This window comes from Sesamum indicum, linkage group LG7 (assembly GCF_026168435.1).
Source record: "Sesamum indicum cultivar Baizhima isolate 11 linkage group LG7, ASM2616843v1, whole genome shotgun sequence".
NCBI classification, from domain to species: domain Eukaryota; kingdom Viridiplantae; phylum Streptophyta; class Magnoliopsida; order Lamiales; family Pedaliaceae; genus Sesamum; species Sesamum indicum.
In genome coordinates, this window is record NC_142663.1 from 14,841,988 (window position 1) to 14,865,404 (window position 23,417).

The 23,417-nt window shown below is 34.6% G+C and overlaps 4 protein-coding genes, 2 non-coding genes and 1 pseudogene across 6 annotated transcripts; all 7 read right to left on the reverse strand.

The window, feature by feature from the left end:
* Positions 1–1,620: 1,620 nt before the first annotated feature.
* On the reverse strand, positions 1,621–4,493 carry LOC105167196 (adenine/guanine permease AZG1 pseudogene; annotated as a pseudogene).
* A 2,510-nt stretch (positions 4,494–7,003) lies between these two features.
* LOC105166994 (CBL-interacting protein kinase 18) lies at positions 7,004–9,832 on the reverse strand. Its single transcript, XM_011086542.3, has 2 exons — positions 9,679–9,832; positions 7,004–8,834 (listed from the first exon to the last, which is right to left on the reverse strand). Exon 2 carries the CDS (start codon positions 8,509–8,511, stop codon positions 7,183–7,185), a length of 1,329 nt encoding a protein of 442 aa, XP_011084844.1. The 5' UTR covers positions 8,512–8,834; positions 9,679–9,832; the 3' UTR covers positions 7,004–7,182.
* Positions 9,833–12,487: 2,655 nt separating this feature from the next.
* LOC148787608 (small nucleolar RNA R32/R81/Z41) lies at positions 12,488–12,586 on the reverse strand. The gene has a single exon (XR_016066544.1). It is a non-coding gene; the product is annotated as a small nucleolar RNA R32/R81/Z41 (small nucleolar RNA).
* Positions 12,587–13,426: 840 nt separating this feature from the next.
* Positions 13,427–16,697, reverse strand: HEME2 (Uroporphyrinogen decarboxylase). Its single transcript, XM_011086543.3, has 6 exons — positions 16,422–16,697; positions 15,824–15,945; positions 15,055–15,165; positions 14,674–14,862; positions 14,304–14,429; positions 13,427–14,076 (listed from the first exon to the last, which is right to left on the reverse strand). The coding sequence occupies exons 1-6, from the start codon at positions 16,519–16,521 to the stop codon at positions 13,561–13,563; spliced, it is 1,164 nt and encodes a 387-aa protein (XP_011084845.1). The 5' UTR covers positions 16,522–16,697; the 3' UTR covers positions 13,427–13,560.
* A 986-nt stretch (positions 16,698–17,683) lies between these two features.
* Positions 17,684–19,540, reverse strand: LOC105166997 (large ribosomal subunit protein eL21z/eL21y). The gene is made up of 2 exons (XM_011086544.3): positions 19,255–19,540; positions 17,684–18,184 (listed from the first exon to the last, which is right to left on the reverse strand). Exons 1-2 carry the CDS (start codon positions 19,489–19,491, stop codon positions 17,927–17,929), a joined length of 495 nt encoding a protein of 164 aa, XP_011084846.1. The 5' UTR covers positions 19,492–19,540; the 3' UTR covers positions 17,684–17,926.
* On the reverse strand, positions 18,752–18,875 carry LOC148787609 (small nucleolar RNA SNORD14). The gene has a single exon (XR_016066530.1). It is a non-coding gene; the product is annotated as a small nucleolar RNA SNORD14 (small nucleolar RNA).
* A 1,135-nt stretch (positions 19,541–20,675) lies between the features above and the next one.
* LOC105166998 (HMG-box (high mobility group) DNA-binding family protein) lies at positions 20,676–22,985 on the reverse strand. Its single transcript, XM_011086545.3, has 7 exons — positions 22,787–22,985; positions 22,518–22,676; positions 21,909–21,996; positions 21,719–21,805; positions 21,479–21,523; positions 21,279–21,379; positions 20,676–21,078 (listed from the first exon to the last, which is right to left on the reverse strand). Exons 1-7 carry the CDS (start codon positions 22,861–22,863, stop codon positions 21,039–21,041), a joined length of 597 nt encoding a protein of 198 aa, XP_011084847.1. The 5' UTR covers positions 22,864–22,985; the 3' UTR covers positions 20,676–21,038.
* Positions 22,986–23,417: the final 432 nt, after the last annotated feature.

The window sequence follows — 23,417 nt, forward strand, 5'->3', positions numbered from 1 at the left end:
TTTCTAATGAGAATTTGATATTGACCCCACAAGATTACTATAATTTGATATTGACCCCACAAAAATTACTATAGCTTTTTCAAATTCATTAAGTCCACCAGCTCATTTTGTAGTGGTGAAGTTCATTATCTTTAAAATAATTAATCAGATATTTTTAGTCTATGAAATGTTAAGCTCATATTTAATCCCAATTTATCTTATCATCCACTCATCATATACAATAAAACAAACAAGGCCTTAATATAATTATATTATGCGTAACTTAATTGATAAAATTGAAGTCTTATGATCACGTGATCATGGGTTCGAATTCTACTAATGTATTAACATATTTTAATAGTAGTTGTTGATTAATTATACATATATGATACTAATAATTAATATATAAATAATTAAAATTTATAATATAATTATAATCGATTTCTAAAAAAATATTGTAAGAGTCAATAAAGCACACCAATAGCCTTTGGGGTGGGTGAGTGGGTGGGGAAGAATGTTCGCAATTTCTAATTCGTCGGATTATGATTCGTTTTACAGTAATTTAAAGTCTCATTTTGGATAAGTTTCTTAAATATTATTGTTTTTTTTACTTTTTTTTTTGTTGTGGATAAGATACTTTTGCAGTTTGTGAGATGTTATATAGGAAAAAATGCAAACAATCTCTATGTGATATTGTAGATGAATAAATGATCACTTTGTAAAAAAAAATAGCGATTTGTTCTACTGTATTTTTTAAAATACAACAATTTATCCTCTTATATTTTTTAAAATGAAGCACAGGGAGGTGAATTGCTTCATTTTAATTAACACATGGGATAAATTACTATATCTTTTTATAGAAGGTAATATGCTCATTTGCAATATTACAGGGGGTAAATTGTATTAAACCGATGTTACATTGTAATTTTAAAAATTATTGGACAAAATAAGATCAATTTAATAAAATTTAGTCGACAGATAAAGTTGAGATTCCAAAAGTTTCTAATTAGGATTAGGTTTAGCATGAATGTGTGATTTTAACTATTTCAGTTATAACTACTTAGTGTCAATAAAGCCTAATTTAGTTGACGAATCTAAAGTCACATGAGCTGATTGAGAGTTACCAATTGTGAATTGTTGGTGTTTTGTAATAGTAGTATTTATTGAATAATTAAGTTTTGATTGGAATGTAAAATTTCATCATAAGTGCATTATGGAGAGGATAATGAGGGGGATATAATATTGAATCAAATTTGAGGATGTAGTAAGGAGGTGTGATGCAAGGAAGGGAATGGTGGTTATATTTCTTTACTAGGAGTAGTTTTGAATTGATAGTTGATGCTTTGTACTATTGGACATTTGAGATTGGGCAAACAACAATCCTCTCACCATTCCTTTCATTCTCAATTTTGATTGAGAATCAAAGATGTCAAGTCTAAGTGCACTTCAATTTCAACAAATTATATGATAAGTATAATATAAATATTGTGTGATTAGTGTATAGTTAAAAAAATAATCAATTAGATACTTTATGATTGATTTAGTTTAGCCGAATTTTTTTGGGACAAAAATTTTTCGAACCATCATTATCAAAATAAACAAAATGGAATTGGGAATTAGGGAGGAATCTACTTAATTTGAATGGATCTTTTATTTTTAATAAATTAAAAAAAAAAAAGAACAATGAGTGTAATAACCCTTGTTTAAATTTAAAGAAATTTATGTACATTCCTATTTAAATATTTACCAAGAAATTATTCCTAATAATCATGGGATGTTTTTCCAATAATCCCTTTCCCCAATCCCACAAATGGAGTACAATATAAGTTCCAATACCACCAATCAAACCATAAGCAATGGAGTACGTCAACGGCATCAAAATCATAGTCATAAACGCCGGAATTGCTTCCTTCATATCACCCCACTCCACTTCCACCACCGCCCTCATCATCAGCACCCCCACCAGTATCAGCGGTGGCCCCACCGCCCATGGCGGTATCGACGCCAGCAACGGCGTCAAGAAAAAGGCCAGCACGAAATACCCCGCCACCGTCAGTGCCGTCAAGCCCGTTCTCCCGCCCTCCCTTATCCCTGTCGATGATTCGATGAACGCCGTCACCGGCGAGGTCCCCAACAGCGACCCCGCAACAATGGAAGACGCGTCCGCCATGAAAGCGAAATACTGGCCCTCGAAATCGCCGTTGGCGTCCGTAAATCCGGCGAAGCGGGCCATGGAGTACAGAGTCCCGGTGGTGTCCAGTATATCTACGTACAAAAACGTGATCAGGGCCTCCCAGAAATGGCCTTTTCTGATGCTCTTGAAGCTCAAAGCTCCGGCGGTGCTCTCGATTTTGTGAACATCAACTACTTTCTTGAAGTACTCGTAGGCGGAATCCCCCGCCGGAGTGTTTGGAAATGCGGTGACATTCGTGTTTCTGAACCAAGAAACGGCCGTCACGAAAACAATGCCGTAAATCATAGCCCCCTTAATGTTTTTCACCAAGCAGTAAGCTATAATCACGAATCCCACTACCCCAAGCCAGAATGTGGGATTCTCCATGCGTCCATGCAAGCAGAGTATGTCGTCCGAAACAGCGCCGCCGGGGATTAAAGAAATGGTGCCGTTCGCTGAAGTCATCACCGGCGCCACCGCTGTTCTGTCGGAGCTCCGACAACCTCCCAATGTGACCAATGTGGAGGCGCTATAGCCAATGAGGCCAACCCCTTGATTGTTTTGCAATCCAATAAACGCTAGAAACAATCCAATCCCAGCAGAGGAAGAAATTCTTACAGTTTCGGGCACTAATTTGGCAAGCTTAGCACGCAAACCGACGGCGGAGACTAACAGAAAGATTAATCCCTCCATGAATACAGCTGCCAATGCGCTTTGATATGATACATTTCCTGAGCCATGAAATCCGACGACTGTGTAAGCGAAATACGCATTAGCACCCATTCCGGGGGCCAGAGCCAAGGGGAGATTGGCGAAGATGCCCATGATTGCGCAGCCTATGAGGGAAGCAGCCACGGTCGCGACGATCAAATCTTTACGTGTTTTCTCCACACACGCGGCGTAGCCAGGGTTGACGGGGTTGAATTTGCAGGCGGCGTCGGGGGGGACGAGGCGGACGTCGGGGTGGGTAACGCAGTCCAGGGGCGAAATGGAGGGGTCGGAACAAAGAGGGATGCAGTCGGAAACGGAGCATGTTCCGCCGGAATCTGATAGAATGGAGGCGTTCACAGCGAGGATGTAAGCCATTGTGAGGAACGTTGCGGTGCCGGCGCGGAGCTCGGTGGTGAAGGTAGTGTTGCGTTCCGTGAGCTTGAAGCGTTTACCGATACGGCTCTCAGCGACATAGGAGTTGAGGCGGGTGGTTATAGGGGATGGCGCGACGGCTGATGGCGGAGGCGGTGGTGTGCCTGACTCCACGTCCATTGACTGAGGAGTTCTCTGTTGGTTTATGAGTATGGACTGTGCGGGCTACTCTCAATCTTTTGGGGATGCAATAACAGTCATTTTATATTGTGACTTGATGCTGTTTTTTAAGGTAAAATTATACTTTTACTTCGATATGGATTCAATATTTTTAGTCATCTATTTTATAAAAAATTTAAAATAATTATAAAATTAAAAAAAAATCGACACATTTAGTCTCTACTAAATGTGTAGAGTCCCCCCCCCCCTTTTTGGGATCATTTTAAAAAATTCACAAAGTAGAGGATTAAAAGTGGTGAATTTTTCCAATTTTGAGGCCATTTTAAAAATTTCATAAAATAGAGAACTAAAATTTTTGATATGAAACTAAAAATGTAACTTGGTCGAGTTTAAATATTTACCATTTTTCGTTTAAAGTTAGTAACTAATAACATAATAAGTAACCTATCCCAATATTTGTTGAAAATTTTAGAACATGGTTGTTTTGTAAAAATGACAAAGAGAACAAACATTGGCATAGCTATGATAGATGATTAAAAATGAAGGCAATCGAACTTTACAAAGTTAGTAGTGTGACAATACAATGAACACGAGATATTTTATGTACTTAGCATCTAAAAATCTAATGAAATTAAGTTTGATGCGCAATTAGTTTAATGAAAAGGGATTAAGATGGATCTATACATGTCCAAAAAATAAGCCCACATGATTCCCACACCCTCACCCATTCATAGATGGACACATAGGTTTATGTTTATCTTTGATTGTTGGTCCTCTTCTTTAAGATAGGTGGGCAATGCTACATATGCAAATTCTTAATATTTGCAAAGATTCATGAGCATTAGCATCCCATGAAATGAACTCACAACATTATTATTATAGCATATGTTGTGCTCGTTTATATATGTTTGTATATATGGATTGGATTCCCTATATCTAATTACAATCATGCCTTACCTAATAGATTAAGACTTCACACTCCTACCACATTGACGGTTTTTCTGACACTTGTGAATTCCATCTTTCTATTTTTAGCTTTTATAGGACAAGAGTACGTTGAGATAGAATCAAATTCTAAATTAATATTGTTGAGGTTGATATCGTATTTGAGATCTATTAATAATATTTTTGCGTATGATTACCACCTTGTCTATTGCAAAAATCATGGAATTATGAAAACTGCATCTGATTTAGTATTGCATGTAGAACTGTAAATATCAGTATTTTTAAATAATCACAATCATATACAGTGATCCAACAATAATAATGAATTAAGCGTGCAGGCCACAATCAATTATTAGTTAGAGGGTAGAGAGGCCACTTGGCATAAGGCAAAGGCCACTTCCTTTGGAGGGAACCCAAGAATTTGAAGGATTGGCATAGCATCCTAACACCTCATATATACCCTTTTTCTAATGTTTTTATTTGATGCATTCCCTTTATTTCAATCAATAGATTCTTGTTTTCCATCAATAATAAATATATACTTCGCAATGATGCATAAATATTTTTTTAAAAATTGGGCAGTACGATAAGAAGTTATGAGTAATCACGGAATGATAAATAAAAGAAAAATAAAATAAAAAAAGTAGGTACGATAAAACACTGGGCGTATATAGTATAGCTAATTATATAAGATTACATATTTATTTTACACAATTTGTTTATGAAATATGAAGCTTTAATTGAGTTGTGGATGAGCTGCTTTTTGTCCCAACTTCCATAATGAAGAAACTAGAAAGGTGAGTATGAAGGTTACCTAATAAAGAAGAAAAAGGTTCTCATTGAGTTGTTTGAAAATGGTAGGCTACCACAAAATCATGTCCTATGCAACTCCTTTTATCCCAATACTAAGAAATAATATATCCACCTTCATTACATCCAACTCCTCTTCAAGTTAGTGTAATCATAAATTATACAATCCTTCATATTTTAAAACTATAAGAATTTTCCGTTCAAGTTTCTCTATTGAAAACCCGATCAAGATTTGTAAAAAGACTAAATTATAATTAGTTAAAAATGAGAAAAATACAATAACATAAGACTAATTTGATATCCATGCATGCAACATCTGTATAATACAAATAATATTACCCTTACGAATTTACTTCATTGCGTGTTTCTCTTAATATCTTTAGGCTAATTACAATCTTCATAACCCTAATTATATTATTGTTGTGTGCATATATTACATGTTATCATCTAATTTCTGTGTCAAAATTGTTCCTTCTTGCAAGCCACACTGCATGCATTATTCTCTCTACTTTTTTCTTTTTATGTTCCAAAAATTTTTATTGGTCCGTTTATTTTGAATTTTAAGAATGAATCATATTAACCGCGTCTTTTCAGTCAATTTTTGTGTAGTCAAGTCATATGAAAATACGTAATCTCTTTATGTTATGTTTGTAGATTTAATTTGATTCGATATCAAATTTTAAATTAATAATTATGGGCATTTCCTCTTCGCAATATAGTAGAGTGTTGAGAAATAGAAACTATCTCAAAGTTTGGATTATTTGAGATCATGACAAGCCATATCAAGAAAAATTAGGGTTTGATGGAAACACCATTGTTGTTTAATATTTGGTATTATAATTTTTAAGATTGTTAGTGAACGACTCGTGAGTCATTTGAATAACGCATTTATAATTTTATAATTTATTATTGAATAATCCAGTTGTTGGAGCTGGAGGTACATGATTAATCACCCGATCGTGGGGATGGAATTATTTGATGCGCCTTTAGTTGCAACTTGTGGTAAAATCCTACATCATCTTACACTAAGAAAAGAGAAAACTAGAAGAGCATAGTCCAACTTTTTGCAAGACTAAGTGAAAGTAGCTAACATAAAGACATGTCACAAGTTGAGGAGTATTTGATGTCCCACAAGCATCAAAGTCTAACCACATACATCTCTTCAACATTTGCATGTACTTCTTATTATGCCATCATCTGAACTGCATTTTCTTTGTTCCTTTGTCCGAACTGTATGATTGAGGTTGTTCATTTTGAGAGAAATTATCTCTCTCTCTCTCTCCCATTCTTGAAAATAATAATATTAATACTACTTTTTGTGTGCAACTTGACTTGAGAAAGAAAGTTTAGTTTCCCTCCTCTGAATTTGACCTGAGATATGGTGCTGTATGTATGTGGCAGACATATTTTCCTCATTATTTCACTCAACAATCATTTGAACCACTACATATTCTTGTTCTTGTATTAAGTCACAACTCCAGCTAATCTTTGAGTTGCCATTATTTTTTACCAAAATAAGTCTATGTCAGAGTCTTCAATTGTCAAGATTCAACCACTGCTCCCTTACCAACTTGACTTATACCATCAATATTATTCAATAATTTAAATTAGGAAGACATTAATATAACACAATTCATACTGTTTGTTACTTTCATATATATAAATATATTTTCATATTTCCAAGTTATTAGTGAATTCCATTGCAAAAAAGTTGAGAATTCAACTCATGGTGGTGATCAGATGACTCAGAAGGCAAAATTTTAAACATTTCACCAGATTTGTGTGGAATTAGGAGCTGACAACATATGATTCTGATCAGAAAATCACTTCACGTTGCTCAAACAATGTGAATAATTGATCAAATTTTCAGGTGATGGCTCAAACAAAGTTGTTTTGCAGTACTAGATCAAAACAACTGTGAGAAAGATCAAAACAACAAAACAAAACAAAAAAAAAGAAAAAAAGAAAAAAGAAACCAAAAAACAAGAACCAAGAATCAGCAGCTGCTGTTGCTACAGCTCTTGTTGCTCTCCTTCCCATGCGCAAATGATTTCTCCAAGAGCTGGCCTTATATCCTGTCTCAGCATATTCTGATAATCTAGAGTGTCACCGCTAGACTTCTTCACCTCGACTACATGGAATGAGGAAGCGATTTCAAAGATTTCTACGTCGATGGATAGAGTCCAGTTCCAACCCTCGTCGGAGCCCTCTAATCTCATGGAACCGTCGTCCTTTTTCTTCACGCTTAATCTCAGACGAGAAGCGATCTCCTCAAGTTTTGATACGATAGCAGAAGTCGACTTACTTGATGTGAATCGAACTTCGTCCTTTTGGTCCTTCCTCACGAAAAAACCAGACAAGTCAAATCCGGTTGATAGAGATATGATGTCAAATGCATTCAGGCTAGCAGGTCTTGCCAACTCCACCTTTGTCTCAGCAGCAATGTCAGGACTAGAATGGCTTGAAACAGAATCAGTGTCTGTATGAGGCATTTCGTTATCCCCGGTTTTGATCCTTGTAGCTTTGGAATCATAGCCTTTTTGGAACCAGGGGGTTTCCATTATTTCCTCTATGGAAATCCTAGTTTGGGGGTTGGGATCAAGGATTCTTGAGAGCAGTCTTCGCACTTGAGGTGAGAGCCAAGGAGGGCATTTGTACTCGGCCCTCGATATCTTCCTATACATCTCTATAAGATTTGGGTCATGAAACGGCAGATAGCCAGTAAGCAGAACAAACAGTATCACCCCACAAGACCAGATATCCGCTTTCGCCCCATCGTATCCTTTCCTGCCAATGACCTCGGGAGCAACGTATGCCGGAGTTCCACACGTTGTGTGGAGCAACCCATCCTGTCGTTTGGAATCCGAGAGTGCACTCAGACCAAAATCTGATACCTTTAGAGTGCCATTTTCATCCAGCAGCAGATTTTCTGGTTTAAGATCACGGTGATAAACACCCCTGTTGTGGCAAAAACTAACAGCAGAAATCAATTGCTGAAAATATTTTCTGGCAGCACTTTCCTTGAGCTTTCCCTTTTTGACCTTGTTAAATAGCTCGCCACCTTTAGCAAATTCGATAACAAAGTAGATCTTAGTTTTCGTGGCCATTACTTCGTAAAGCTGCATCACATTTTGGTGTTTGATCAATCTCATCACAGCTATCTCCCGCTTCGTCTGATTAATAAGACCAACCTTCAGTACTTTTTCCTTATCGATCACCTTGATTGCAACACTCTCTCCCGTTTGCAGGTTCTTACCATAGTAAACTTTGGCAAAAGTGCCTTTACCTAACAACCTCCCAACCTCATATTTCTTCATTAATATGTTTCCGTTCTGGTCCATTCCAAATAAAAAAAACTAACTTTCTACACTCGCTTTTGTCTCCTGCTGGATGTGATATTTACAAGGCAGGACTTCTTGTTGAGTTGAGCAATCAACCGTCTTCTACGACGTCATGCTTCAACACAACAGAAGGTTGATCACACATGACTTCATTGTGCATCCAGCTGCAGGTTTTCATGGTGATGTGACCCTCTTGCCCATCTTTGTTAAGGATGAACAAGACTGAGCCTGCCTTAGGCACAAGCCTGCGGGCGCTGAAGACAGAAACCTCCGTTATCAAGCACATTGTTCTGCATTCCCAGAAGCTTGATTGGCAACAATGTCTGAGGAGATTCAGTTAGTGAAATCAAATGAATACTCAGTCAAGTACAAATGATCATAATTATACATAAATGCAAGCTATCGCTTATGCTGTAATGATCTTGTTTCAGCATAATATATCCACAAAACACACATACAAATTGTCACTAACACAAAGAACAATTGATCAATTCATCCCAGGGTCAATTTTGCATCAAAGCCCTGGAGGATTATAGAATTCAGACTGATTGATCAAGATTTACGCTGTGACTCAGGAAAGTATTTTTTTTTTTTTTTAATTGGAGGAGCCAATCTATAAAGTTTCTGACATTAATGCCAACATTCCACAAAATTCAAACAGAATCTCGATCAACAAGCAAAAGCATTCTTAACTTGTGATCAAACTAGATTATACAATCAAGTTTACATCTTTAGCCTGATACACGCAACCCTTTATGCTCCTCCACAGACAAGATTGGCCAATCGACATGACTCTAGAAACAAAAGCAACAGATCGAAGAAAGAATTACATAATCATTAACCGGCATCATCTATTCATCAACAAGAACAGCATCCTCAACAAATCAGAATAAGCTACACAAAACATCATCAATTCATAGGCATCCCCAAAAGCAAACAAGGGAAAGAGAAAAACATGAAAACAAACCATGGCCCAGATTAAAGGGGAAAAAAAAAGGGGGATGCTAAAACCATGTTCCAAGAATCCATCGATGGCTATATGATTACATATTCTTGTAAGTATCTATTACACACAAAGCCAACATAATTCATACAACATATCAGTGAATGAGCAACAAATTAAGGTACTAGGAAAACGAGGTGTGTAGAAAAAGAATTAAAGCATACCTTGGAAGGAGAGAGGAGTTAAGGGTTAATCCGAGAGGGCTGTGGAGAAAAAGGGGCAAAGGGAAGAGAGATGTTGGAGGTGTGTTTGTAGACGTATATATATAGAAAGAAAGACAGAGACGAGTGGAATCCGACTATCTATTTATGGTACGTATCTATTTTAAGGTAGGTTTGAATTTTTTGTTGTGTTGTATGTGTGTGTCTGAGGTTGGCTGTTTTGACGGGCTGTAAAATGACGGATTGTCGTCTTTGACTTGCTGTTGGATTCTCATTTATCAAGTGCTTCAATACAATTTTCTATATTTATTTCTTTTTTCTTCATATCATATTTAAAAAATTAAATAGATTGATAGAGCTAAATGTGTTTCTACAATACAAAACTAATAATTCAGCACACCCCATTTATATATAGGAAAAAATTGTATTTTTCTAAATAAATGATTGAAATGTGTTTAATGTCAGAAAGAGATTTTCTGGAAACAGTGAGAATAGATTTTAATTTGTATTTAAAGTGAAGCAAAGAGGGCAACTTTCAAAACATGAAAATGAAGGATCAAGACAGTTGGAGACACCAAAGTGACCATCTTTAATTACAAAAATAAAGATATGGAATGAAATATTGATTTAATTTAAGAAAAAATCATGAATAATTAATTTGCCAGCATAAAATTTTATTACTTAAAAAAACTTATAAACACACGGACAATTTGATAAATAACCATCAAAGTTAAACAAGTGTAACTGTTGAAAGAAGCACATATTCATACGATTTATTAAGTTTGGAGGGGTTAGACTTTATAATCAATTTTAGTTGACAAAATATTTATTTGTTAAAATATCCTCAAACATATTTATATTTATAGAAATGGACTTTTATTTTTTTTTGTGGTAAACAATATTCTGGTTATGTAAATTTAAATTTAATGAAAACTGTTTTGATCAATTGTTTATTTTATTGTTCTTCTCTGTCATATAACTATATGAAAATATAAAAATTTAAATTATACAAACGCATCTAGTATGCTCCCATTGCTGCTATTATCTAGTGGTTTAAGCACAATTGTTATTACATGAACTCCCATAAGCCGGAAACTTTTGGAAATTTAATTATAATGCGTGACTATTGGCTCCAAAATACAAATTATAATTTTGGAGCTACCAAATTCTAATAAAATTTTACTTGTTAAACGTAATAATCTATATTGTGTAAAATTGAATTTTGAAATTTTTTGCCAACTATATGATTTTATAAAATCAATAATTACCTGCAGGAATTCTAGAATATTCTCCAGGTAAGTAAATGTTAGAGAAATGGAATAACGTTATATTCAAGTGGAAAAATCACATTTTTTGTTTCGTTAGATTAAAAGATTTTCACATACAGTAATAAATAAGAGACATTAATTCCATAAAATCATTATGGTATTAGTACAAACTTATGGCATGTTCACTACAAAGAAGCAGCTTGAATTGTGAGCCTAATCCAAACTAATTCAATATTCACTACCAATTTTCATAACCCGATATTAATATAAAGCCTGGTAGAAAATTGGACTTGATTATGATAAGGGATAATTATACTCTCTTTTTCTGAATTTTGGTGTAATTACACATAAACTCTCTGTGATTTGCACAATAACATGCAACAGCTCTAATGTTTATTTTTATTTATCAAATAAATTCATTCATTGATCAAAATTAAATGAATTTGCTGATATTAACAAAACAATACTAAATGAATACAGTGAATTTTGACTAGTGGAGAAACTTATTTGTTAGAGAAAAACAAATCTTAAGGATATTAGATATAATTTCCCAAATTATTTTTCTCAATTAATTCCAACAATTATTTTATTTACTTCTAATTTTAAAAGTTCAAGTGAATTATTATAACCTATTTCATTTTGCTAGGTTAAAATACTATTTTACTATTTGGGCATGGTTCAATTTTTTGTACTTTTATTACCCTACAAGTAAAGAACACATAAATAATTTTATAGCTAAAACATCTTATAAGATTGTTTTAAATAATTAGCAATTTATTCCAAATTTTAATTCAAACTACAAACACTATATAAAACATTACATCAAGGTCTTTACTCCAAATAACATAAAGTAAATATTGTATGATTAATTCATATCTAATCCAAACCTACTTTTAACGTGAACTTGTCCTAACATGCATTTATTCCAAACCAAAAGTAATCTGGCCTTTAGGAAGGATTGTAAAAATAAGAGGAAAAAAGAATGAAATCAAAATAAACATAAAAACCAACAACCACCATTAAATTTTTAATAGAATTACTGAAAAATGATTGATCATTATGGTGCTACTCCACCATTGTACAGTACAAAAAGTGAAATATTGCCATTCAAGGGTGTGAAAACAGAAAAAGTAGTTTTTTTAGGATCAATGTTTTTATCAAAATAATTAAAAACTGAAGGTATGCAGGAATTACAAACAAAATCTCACTTCTCACGCTCACACAGCATTGGAGCTGTGTTAATAGTTATCCTAAGATTTTATCAAATTTTTTTATTGATGAATGAAATCTACTTCATCCTTCAAATAAGAATGCTGGTTGAATTAGAATACGTCAACAATTTCAAACAATTAACACATTAAAAGAACCAAAAAAGGAAAAAGGCTGTAGAAATAGAGATATATACATGTTTATATATAATCGCCAGATTTACACCTCGCAAATCCAATCATTTCCTCACACATCAAACCAAATAAGATAATAAGGAAAAGAAATACACACAAACAAGTAACAACCAAAAAGAAAAAGAAAAAAGAAATTGAAGAGGATGAATCAGAAAGAACGTAGCGAAGTGAAAATAGTTATTCGATCAGATGGTGAAAGAGGATCCCCATCACACTTCAATCACTTCATCATTTTCATCCTCCATTTAATGAATACTTCAAATACACGTAGAACATACACACAAACACCGATTTCTCACGCACCAGGCGTGTGGTGAATGGCATATACACAGAAGCTACCTCCTCACGCAGTAGGCGCTTAGTGAGTTACAGAGAGTGTGTGAGATTGAGATAGAGAGATGGAGAGGGAGGGGGAGAGGCTCGGGAGAGAGAGAGAGCCAGTGGGAGGCGGACGGATACAGAGGTACCTATGTAATGTGTTATTTATAGAAGCCCTAATGATCAAGAAATGGGGCTGTTTGGTTACGGCTAAATCAATATACTAAACTCAAATATTTTCACGGTTTAATATATGATGATTAGAATATTGATTTAAAGTCAATTTTAAAATTAAATTATGATTCGTATTTACATAATCGATTATGAAATACTGAATTCAAATTCCATAATCATTTTATCTTAAGTTAATTATTTTAAAATAAATTTTGCTTCAATAATTAATTATGCAAACACAAGGCTAATATCTGACACAAATATCATTAGGTAAAATTGGCTACACCCAATAATATCTTAGCCAAGTAGTTACCAATGATGTCCTAACCAAATAGTTAAAACTTAAACTAAGGTAGCATATACAAGTTTGAAATTATAGATTCGAGTTTAGCCAAGTAGTTACCAATGATGTCCTAACCAAATAGTTAAAACTTAAACTAAGGTAGCATATACAAGTTTGAAATTATAGATTCGAGTCACACCAAATGTATGGATTATTCAGTGTATTAAAATAAACTATTGTAATTATTTACCATTATTAGTGAAAAAAACAATTGGCTACATTTAAAGAAGAGGTAGACAACAATATACTGAAAAGACCTTTTCATCTTCAAGCTGCATCCAATACAAGAAAAACAGTAGGCTGAAGAATGAATGAATCAGTACAACAGAAAGGCTGGTTAACATCTACTATCCTTAAACCCCTCAAAATCTGCTTTTTCCTAGTATCTGAGTCCTTTAGCAACCTCAAAGAAATGCGCAACGTTTTCTTCTGGAGTACCTACAACAATCCCATGTCCAAGATTCAAGATGTGCTTCCCTTTTCCAGCTTTTCTGACAGTATCCTTTATCCGGTCCGTGATGAACTCTTTCGACCCAAAAAGAACACCGGGATCCACGTTGCCTTGCACGGCCACGTTAGGACCAAGACGTCGTCTGCCTTCGGCCATGTCGACCGTCCAGTCCAAACTAACAACGTCGACGCCAGTCATGGGTAGTCTCTCGATTAAGCCACCGGAACCACTTGCATAGAGTATCAGTGGGAGATCTGGATGGGTTCGTTTAACGGTGTCCACGATTAGTTTCAAGTAAGGGAGACTGAACTCTTCGAAGTCGACGGGGCTGAGCTCTGTGGCCCACGAGTCGAAAATTTGAACGGCTTGAGCTCCCTTGTCAGCTTGGTACTGGATGTATTTGGCCATGGAGGTTGCAAACTTTTGAAGTAGTGCATGAAGAACCTGAACCCGAAGAAGTAGCAACTAATGAGCTGATTGTTAAGCAGCAAAGCAAAAAGATTCATATATTTCAGAATCAAATAAAATAGCAGTTTCCGTGTGTCTGTTGCTAAGTAAATTTGAGATGAGTTTTGAAAATCATTTGTTGGATATCCAGCAAGCTGACCCCATTAGATAATATATCGCGAAGACATGCTCAAGCTGGCTAAAACTAACAGCATCATCATTACCTTTGGCTCTGAGAAAGCCAGTCTCTTTATTTTTGAGAAGTGCTTTGACGAACCTCCTTCAACCACATAAGATGCCAGGGTGAAAGGAGCCCCAACAAAACCTAGCACTGCAGCTTCATTGTTTACCTGACAAGTGAAAGACGATTCAATAAAACAAAGCCATGAAGCCGGAGTGCGACAAGAATTAGTAAAATAGATTTATTCTTTTCTTTGTCAATTTATTGTCATTTAACTTAACAAGGAAAATTATAACGAAAAGTGCATAGATGGCATACTTTCTTCTATAATATATGGTTTAATGATAATTTTGCTTTTGGGAAATGAGGGAACATGCGACATCAATTGAGGACAGTGTGAAACAAAGTTAGACCTCCTTTCGCAAGATTGTTAGTGCTTCGCCAACATATGGAACCGACTCGTCAGGAGTGAATTCTTGCACTTTCTCAACATCAGCAGCTGTGCGAATCGGATCAAATATGATAGGACCCTTACCTTTCACAATGTCGAAAGGTATGTTCATACCAGTCAAAGGGGTAAGAATATCAGAGAATAAGATGACCTGAAATATAGGGAAAAGGATTTAACAATGGTCAATTGTATCACTTAAATTATTGCGATATGCATGTCTGTTTATGAAACAAAGCTGGAATAGATGATCATCCCAAGAAAGGAAATAAGAGGTCTTAGAAATATCAAGCTGTCATTTAAAATTGTAAATCATAGAATTAGTTTCTCCAGGAAAGCATCTTACCCCATCAGGTTTAAACACCTCCCACGGCTGAAGAGAGATTTCCACCACAAGATCTACATTTTCTGATCTTTCCCGAAACGATGGATGCTTCTCACAGAGGGTTTGGTAACTCTATTGAAACCAAACAGCATATAAACAAAATGAGCAAGGATAGTCACTTATGTTAAAAACATTCAATGAGAACTTTAAAAGTTCCATTTTTAAGACTGTCTATGGGAGTTCCATTAACAGATACCGCGACCATGTGCAGTAATACTAGTTTGCACATGCAAATAATAAGTCTCTCATGAAGTAAAAATTTATCGACAGGAAAAGGAGTTGGACAATTTAACATTTGTAGAAAGGCTTTTCATAACCAGTTAACTTCAGATCCAATCTCAAAAGCTAATGCTCACAAAGAAACTGGTGTCGAATTTTGCTATTCCACATGTTTTATGCTGGCATAAACTTCTCAACACATCATTACTGCAGTGAGATGCGCGGCTATATCTACATATTTCATACCATGAGCAACTCTGCTTTATGAACCTAGTCAATTCTTACAAGCCACGGCAAGGCCACTACTCCTCTTCAAATTGGTGACAAAAAATGGGAAAAGTGGAACAGTGAGACAGGTCCTTGCCATTGATCCGACGTTATTTCTAAGTTACTGGGTTACATACTGTTTAAATTAAGGATCTTTCGAAGATTAAAAGCAACTTCATAGCTTAAATCTAATGAAGACAAGTAGGATGTAACAACAAGAGTTCAATCTGTCATATAAACCTGCCTTCATGTACCTCCCTGCTTGTCTCATGAGCCAAACTGGGGGTCTGTCCACTTCTTTCCCTCGTGCGGCATTAAGTAACAAAGGCTCCGTAGCATTTATAGTTTTAGGCTCCGCAACAGCCCCTGTAAGACAACATGAAAATTTGAAATCCGAGCTTGTTTATTAACTGTAACTGATGAAGAGAATTCAATAATATCAAACATTCATCACTTGTAAGCATCAAATCTATCATTACTCTGGAAATAAAAATGACAAAAAGTGACTAAAAACTGCTTCAAGTCAAATGTGTAAGAAGCATCGTTCAACCCGCACAAACGGAAGGGGAAACCAAAAGAGATATTCAATCCCTGAAGGCCCAGCAACGTGACAAGTGCAAGACATTCCGACAAACAACAGATTTACTGAGAATTCTGTCAACCACAGATTGCTTTTCATCAATTCATACACTGCCTTAATCAAGAGAGAGAGAGAGAGAGAGAGCTATAATTTCACAAATTCTAATAAAGCAAAACAACTTCTGGGCTCCTAATTTTTCACCCAAGAACAGCAGCACCAACACAAACCACAACAATTAAATTCAAACAAGATACAAAATTACCTCCAAGAGAGCAAAAGAATTTGGGCTTGTGATTTGGGAGAGAAGTGAAATTCAATTTAGCAGAGATTGATGTAACTGAGGGGCTATAAATGCAAGCCATTTCTCGGCTGAAACACCCCTCCACAGATCAAAAAGGGGAAGCCCGGTTGTGAATCTTGAAAACTACCTCAAGAACTAATTTCCGGTGAAGAAGGGGGGTGAAAGACAGACATGAAGTTGAAGATAGAAGAAGAAGAAGAAGATAAGGGGGGGGGCAGTAAGGAAATCTGGAAATCTGGAAATCTAATCTGATTACAATGTTTGGACCATTTCCTCAACATCTTCTTGTCCCAATGGGCCCATCTCTTTCTTTCTATTTTTCTTTGTTTAACCAAAACTTTCTCCATCTCTTGTTTGATTTGGTTGTTTTAAGAATTTTTTCCGCTTAAATTAAGCGTAAATATCATAAATTATCTATCAAATTATTTAAATACATCATACGGTAAGTTATATAATTTTTTAAAATTTATCATAATTACAACTTTTTTATTATTTGAAAAATTATAAATATACCCTTAAAATTAATAATTTCTAACAAGTATCTTTCAAGACAATCATTGTAAGAGTATTTATCGATCATTAATCCTATAAGGTATTTATATTTTTTTAAATATCGAGTGTTATTTGTATTTATGACAAAGTCAAGAAGGTGAATTGTAATTTACCCAACAATATCAAAGAAATTGATTAATTGATTTACAACTACAACTTGCAATTTTTGTATCTTTACAAACTCTTCATCTTTATCCTCTTTACTTACCAAACTCCATAATTTTTGAAAAAGATGTTTCATAAAATGACTTGGATAACTGAATTTTTTCATTAATAATTTGTCTAAATGTGTGAATAAAGGAATAATGTGCAGCATAAATGTATGGAACCATACGGAAAAAATTTATACGATGAAGAAATAAAGACATGCATTGTAAATTTCGTCCCAGCAAAACAATTACCTCTTGATTCTCTTGTTCAAACGAAATATAAAAAATTACCTCTTAATTTTTTTGTTATCTAATTAGTCTTCTACATTTCGTCGTAATGTCGCCTTTATTTCAGCGTTCTGACACTTATGTTCTCAATTAAAATGTCTTAGTAGAAGAGCTTACTTTTGAAGTGTACAACAGTTTTCAGGCTAAACATTCTTCAAGATATTAAAAAGTAAAATTCATTTTGAAGGAAAAAACCGTAAATGAGGAAAAGGGCAACTCAAGCTGGTCCAGAACTAATGAAAATAATCTTGAGCTCATTCAAGAAAAGTTGTAATATCATGTAACACCAAACAGTTGCTAGTATTAATTAGGTCAAGTATCATTCTGCTGCAAAATTGGACTAAGATATCACTTCCCACTCCTTGCCCATCATCAAGATGAATACAGTACAAAAATGAGAACAAAGAACAAGTCTGATGCAACAAATTCCAAAAAACAGGCTAAGAAAAAGAAACCCCCCCATCCTCCAGCCAAGTCTTAGTAACCACCCTTGAGATCATTGACCACATCATAAGGAATTGGAGTGACGGTTTCAAGAGTAGCGCCTTCTACCATAAAACCAGGTTTTGGTCCTTCCGGCTGCCTCTTGGTACTAATAATTTTACCTTGTGCCTTTGCCTCTGCCTTCAACTGGTCGTTCCTTTTGATTCTATGCATGACTTCCTCATGGCACCGTGATGGCTGGACATGTTCCACACGGACATGTATTCTTTTCTTTATGATTCTGTTACCAACCTGCTCGACAACCACATAACACCTTGCTTAATTTAATTGGCTTTGAGGTCAATTGTGAAGGAGAATAAAAAACTAACTATACAGAAAGTTGAACATATAGAAAATGCTAATCAAGTAACATTACAGAAAAAGGGATATCTCTCTTCAATGATGCAGTATTCAACTAATTGCCTTAGTAGTCATTTTTCAGTTAACATACAACCATAAAGAATGAACAACAAATATTAAAATGCTAAGTGCGAGAAGCCTTATTTAACTAAGTGGAAAGTTCTTGACCCATGAGCATAATGTGAATATTAAACTTCAAACCATGTTAGATACTTTAAAAGTGCTTAAGGTTTCATCCATCCAACAATGAATTGAGATAGACAAAAGCACAGCTCTTAAGACAAACAATTCCAAAGTTCATTCATTACTACGCCTGGCAATTTAAAAAACTAACAGTATACCAAGATACAAATTTTGATGCTTAAGAAATCAAGATACAGAAATATCAAAAAATTGAAAATCAAAGTTTTTAAAATTTATTTTGCAAGAAGCTTATTTTCGAAAATTTAGAAAATAAATAGTCTCAGACATCCAAGGAAGGATAGAAGCAGCACAAGCTCTCAAGCCTGGCGAAGGCGAAAGCTCTTAGGCGGCCACTGCGAATGTTTTGAGAAACAAGCCTCAGATTTTGTCATCATAGACATAAAATTCGACAGAAATCAAACCAAAAGGCTCAAAATATAAATCAAATACAAAATATAAATGCAAAAAAAAATAAATTAGCATCAGCAAAATCATATTAAATTAGCATTCACCAACATAGCAACTTATAAATGCACAGAAAGCACACAAATAGACATATACAAATTAAGAAACGAACTAGCCTACTTGAAGACCATCAACTAAATCACATTCAGAACAATAAAAAATTAAACAAAACTATTCCAACTAGCATCAGAAGTTACAAAAACCCAGACTGGCCCATTAGTAGACAATCGGCGAAATGGCTCAAAAACCCAAAAGCAAAATTATACGTCAAAAAATGCAGATAAAGATGATGTGCGCATAAAAGACCATCATACCTGCTTGTTAACTTCTACGCCAACAGCGCGCTTGGTGACGTTCCACACACGACCAGTACGCCCATGGTAGAACTTATGAGGCATACCCTTGTGGATCGACCCGTTAACTTTGACATCAACGTATTGCCCGATCTTGTAGATCCGGAGATAGGTCGAAAGATGGGTCGGACCCTTCTTCCTGAACGGCCGCGCAAAGAGATCCCGAGTGCGCGCCCTCTGCCCGTGGCCCGCCGGCATTTTGTGGTGTTTCTGTTCTGTTCGAGTGTGTGGAAAGAGCTCTTAGAGAGGGGCGATAAAGGATAATATAAGAAGGGGGAATTAGGGTTTTAGGACGGGACTGGGCCAAATGGGTCGGCGGACTGGGCTTGGGCCTATGCGTATTATTAAACAAATATAAACATTTACCCTAATACAAATCATTATAAGGAGTATTAATTATTTTGCAAATAACATAAAATTGTATTAGACTCGATTTAATTTCCATTATTAAATTAAATAAACTGCCCAATAAATCCTTATAAAATATTTACTTTTCATTGTGGAGACCCGATTTTTATTCCCAAATTCAAATGCAAATTATTATTTGTTTTGAATAACTCAACTGCCTCTTTAAATGGACTGAATTATCCGACCCAAAGAGTCCAAATAAATATAATATTTTAATTTTATCGATAAGATAATAATTTATCCAAAATTATCCCACTCAATTGTAATTTTATAGGACTGATTTGGTTCATACGACATAATTATGCATGATGTAATTGGGTGGGATGATAAATTGAATGATAATTAATTCCACCTTCCATTATATATTGTTTGATTTGAGGTATTATATGTGTGATATCCCATGTGATAATATAACATAGTATTTAGTTGAAAGAATTATAAAGTATAATTAAATATAAAAAGACTATCAAGGGTATTTTTTAATATTATTTTTATTTGTATCTTGTAGCTTGTGAATGATTGCAAAAAAAAAATCTTTTTAATTATTTATGAAAATAAAATTAATTTGTGAAATATTTAATTTTTTTCTATATTCATAAAAAATAAAAGTTCTAAATACACATTCAATTTGATAACTAACAACTCAAATATTTTATAAAAGTCCCAAAAAAACAAAATAATATTTTTTATTTTTTAATTATTATGATTTAGAATATGATTTTTTAACCATTTAGAAAAAGAAAAAACTTTGAGAATTGTTTCAAATGAGTCATCTCGTAAGCTTATGTATCCCATTAAGAGATGAAATCCATTATTCCATATATCCTTATAAATAAAATCAAACCCCATATTAATATTAGGCTCTAATTTAATTATACCAATCAAAACATATAATTATACATGATAAATAATCTTATCATATCTCATCACACGAACCAAATAGAATCATAAGGTATAATTACAAAGCCCTCCTATAAAATTTAATATAATTACAAAAAAACCCTTAATAGTTTGAAAAATTCTATCTAATATCCCAATATTTGTTTCCGTATAATAAGTAGAGACATAAATTAATCAAAATATAATTACAAGTGAATTAATTCTCCCACAAAGGGAAAACAAGAATGCTCTCATTGCACTCTCTTCTCAACATGTACATCACTGAGAATATTAACCCTCACATCCTTCTGAAGGAGAAGCTACATCACAACTAAGCCTAACATTACTTACAATAGCCAAAATGACTTGCCTCCAGTTTATATGGGCAACCGCAGAGTTTTCTCTCCAAATCTGCCTTGCCGGAAAACATACACTCGCTTCGTGATCATGTTCAATCTTCAATGAGGTTTCTGAGTAGCCCAAGGGCATGATTGTACCCTATTTCAACAAAAGCAGGTCCATAGCAGTTGTAAGAGGAAAAATTGTATACACTTCCAAAGTTTGAAAATATTGAAAAAGAAAACTCCAGTAGGTATAGTTATCCTGAGTATACAATGCTAAATGCACGAATCCAATATATAATTAGGAATATGCAAACTACCATAAGAGACAAGTGTGAGAGAAGGGCAAGGGCATACAAAACTTGGGTGTCCAAGGTATCATATGTTTCGGATAGGAAGAGTGGAAATCCATCACAACTTTCAGAGCCATAGCAGTAGATATCCGAGTCCTCATTGGTCTGTCATCAAACAATCTTAGATAAATAAATGGAACTCAAGAAATGCCAAATATAGATGCAAGTTATTGGAAATTTGACCCATAAGAGAAAGAATCAGACCTCGTCGTATTTGCCAACATCACCTGAATCCGCTTCGTCATCCACCTAAAATACAAGTGTGTAACACTATCACTAAATCATTATATTTCAAGCAAATCTTGCACCCCTTTTAGTATCATCACCATATAAATGTTAAGTTCGGTTCACACTTCCATGTCCAGAAAAGCATAAAGATTGAATTCTAATGAATTTGAACTTCATCAACAAGTATAAAACAAGAAAATGTGTTGCATCAATTACCCATTGCATCTCACTTTCCTCCTTCAGCAAAAGCTTCACATAGGCAGAGTTTAGTTTATCAGCCTCAAGAACGAACGGCCGCCTCTCCTACAAAACCAAGAAATCCACCAACATTAGATCAAATGCTCATGTACAACTGAAAATTCAAGAATTACACCTATAAAACTGAAGATTTCTCATATTTTTATACCTCTTTTGACATGTTCTTCCATGTTTCGCATCCTTTCTTGTCTATCTCAATCTCATTTCCATCTTTACATGTCTTTATAAATTCTTCCCTACAAAATGCAAAACGATAGCTACTTGCATGTTTACCAAATAAATCAAGCCAACAAGTCTCCTAAATTTGCAACTAAGTGCCAGTTGACAATTAGAAATTGCAAAGACAAGATTATCAAACATGGATATAAAAGAGATCCAACTAAGTATCGGTTGACAACATGTATATAATTTGCCCCAAGATCCAACAAAAACCGACCAAAAATGTAACATTTAGCCAAGTTAAAAGCTCTAACAATAAATCCAAAAGAATGTCACAAATATACATGAACTAAATGCTAGAATAGGTGACAATTGAATCGAAACTCTCCAACGTAACATTTCATAAAAACAATAGTGACATAGATATAAAAGCCCATAAAACTTTGCCTATAACATCATGAACTATCAAGCAATTATGATAAACAACAACATCAACTTAAAGGCCTAGACATGAACATCAATCATCTGATGAAGGTCCGAACTGCGCCAAAACCCACACAGAAACACACAAATATTCTCCAGAAAGAGCAGAACATACATAAAAAAATGAAAAGCCGATCTGGGCTGGTCCTGAATCCTCTGCCCCTCAAGTTTTCCACTTCCACACTGGGTTTTACGTTTCTTTTTCGTTATTTTCTTGAGTCCACACTCATGCATATCAACCAAAGCAATTGCCACGGTGAGCCCACAACTCTCGCTGCCAAACCCATCAACATTAATACACAACATTCAAATCTCATGAACTGAAAAATCACTGGCGAAGATCATATAGATGATTAAGGGAAAGAAAGAATGCGCATCTCATACCATTTCTGGAAGGCGCTGCCGTCGGGGCCACGGCGAATTGCGAGGATCCGTTTTCTGGGTCTCGACTGGTACACCATTGAAGTTGAAAGCTACAGACTTTAGATCTTCTTCATTAAATCTTGTTCGTATATGCCAAATTAATTGCAGAATGTCCATTTATAGATGTGACCATGAGTCTTCGCTTCAAACATTCCGGGGCGTGCTAACATGCGCCTCGCGTACGGTAAGCCTGATGTTTTTGTTTTAGGTGCTAGGGCATGTTTGTCTCTGCCTCGTTTTCGTTTTTGAAAATTGGAGTTTATTTGTATTGTTATTCCTAAAAAAAAGAAAATAAATATTTTTTTAAAGTAAAAAGAAATTAATTTTGGTGGACACTAAGCACAAAAGAAAAGAATGAATCAAATAAATTAAAAAATTACATAATTTTTAGATTATATTCAGACACGACAAAAAAAGAATTTTTTAATCAAAAAATATGAAGAAATAGTATCAAAAAAATTGATTTATACCGTAATTATTCTCTCTCTTTCTTTCCAAATATTTTCTTTTAGAATTATTTATTTTTATATTATTATTTTTCCACAATAAAAATTTTAAAAAATAACAATTAATTATTTATATTTATTAAATA

Excerpts from the sequence above, each read along its gene's own strand:
- LOC105166998 (XM_011086545.3), bottom strand. The coding sequence starts at position 22,863 with ATGGTGTACCAGTCGAGACCCAGAAAACGGATCCTCGCAATTCGCCGT. Across the intron at positions 22,677-22,786 it reads GGCAGCGCCTTCCAGAAATG|CGAGAGTTGTGGGCTCACCG; the intron begins GTATGAGATGCG and ends TGGGTTTGGCAG. Across the intron at positions 21,079-21,278 it reads ACCTTGGACACCCAAGTTTT|GGTACAATCATGCCCTTGGG; the intron begins GTATGCCCTTGC and ends TTGTTGAAATAG.
- LOC105166994 (XM_011086542.3), bottom strand. The coding sequence starts at position 8,511 with ATGGACCAGAACGGAAACATATTAATGAAGAAATATGAGGTTGGGAGG.
- LOC105166997 (XM_011086544.3), bottom strand. The coding sequence starts at position 19,491 with ATGCCGGCGGGCCACGGGCAGAGGGCGCGCACTCGGGATCTCTTTGCG. Across the intron at positions 18,185-19,254 it reads GCGTAGAAGTTAACAAGCAG|GTTGGTAACAGAATCATAAA; the intron begins GTATGATGGTCT and ends GTTGTCGAGCAG.
- HEME2 (XM_011086543.3), bottom strand. The coding sequence starts at position 16,521 with ATGGCTTGCATTTATAGCCCCTCAGTTACATCAATCTCTGCTAAATTG. Across the intron at positions 14,430-14,673 it reads TAACAATCTTGCGAAAGGAG|GTAAACAATGAAGCTGCAGT; the intron begins GTCTAACTTTGT and ends TTCACTTGTCAG. Across the intron at positions 14,077-14,303 it reads TGGCTTTCTCAGAGCCAAAG|GTTCTTCATGCACTACTTCA; the intron begins GTAATGATGATG and ends CTTCGGGTTCAG.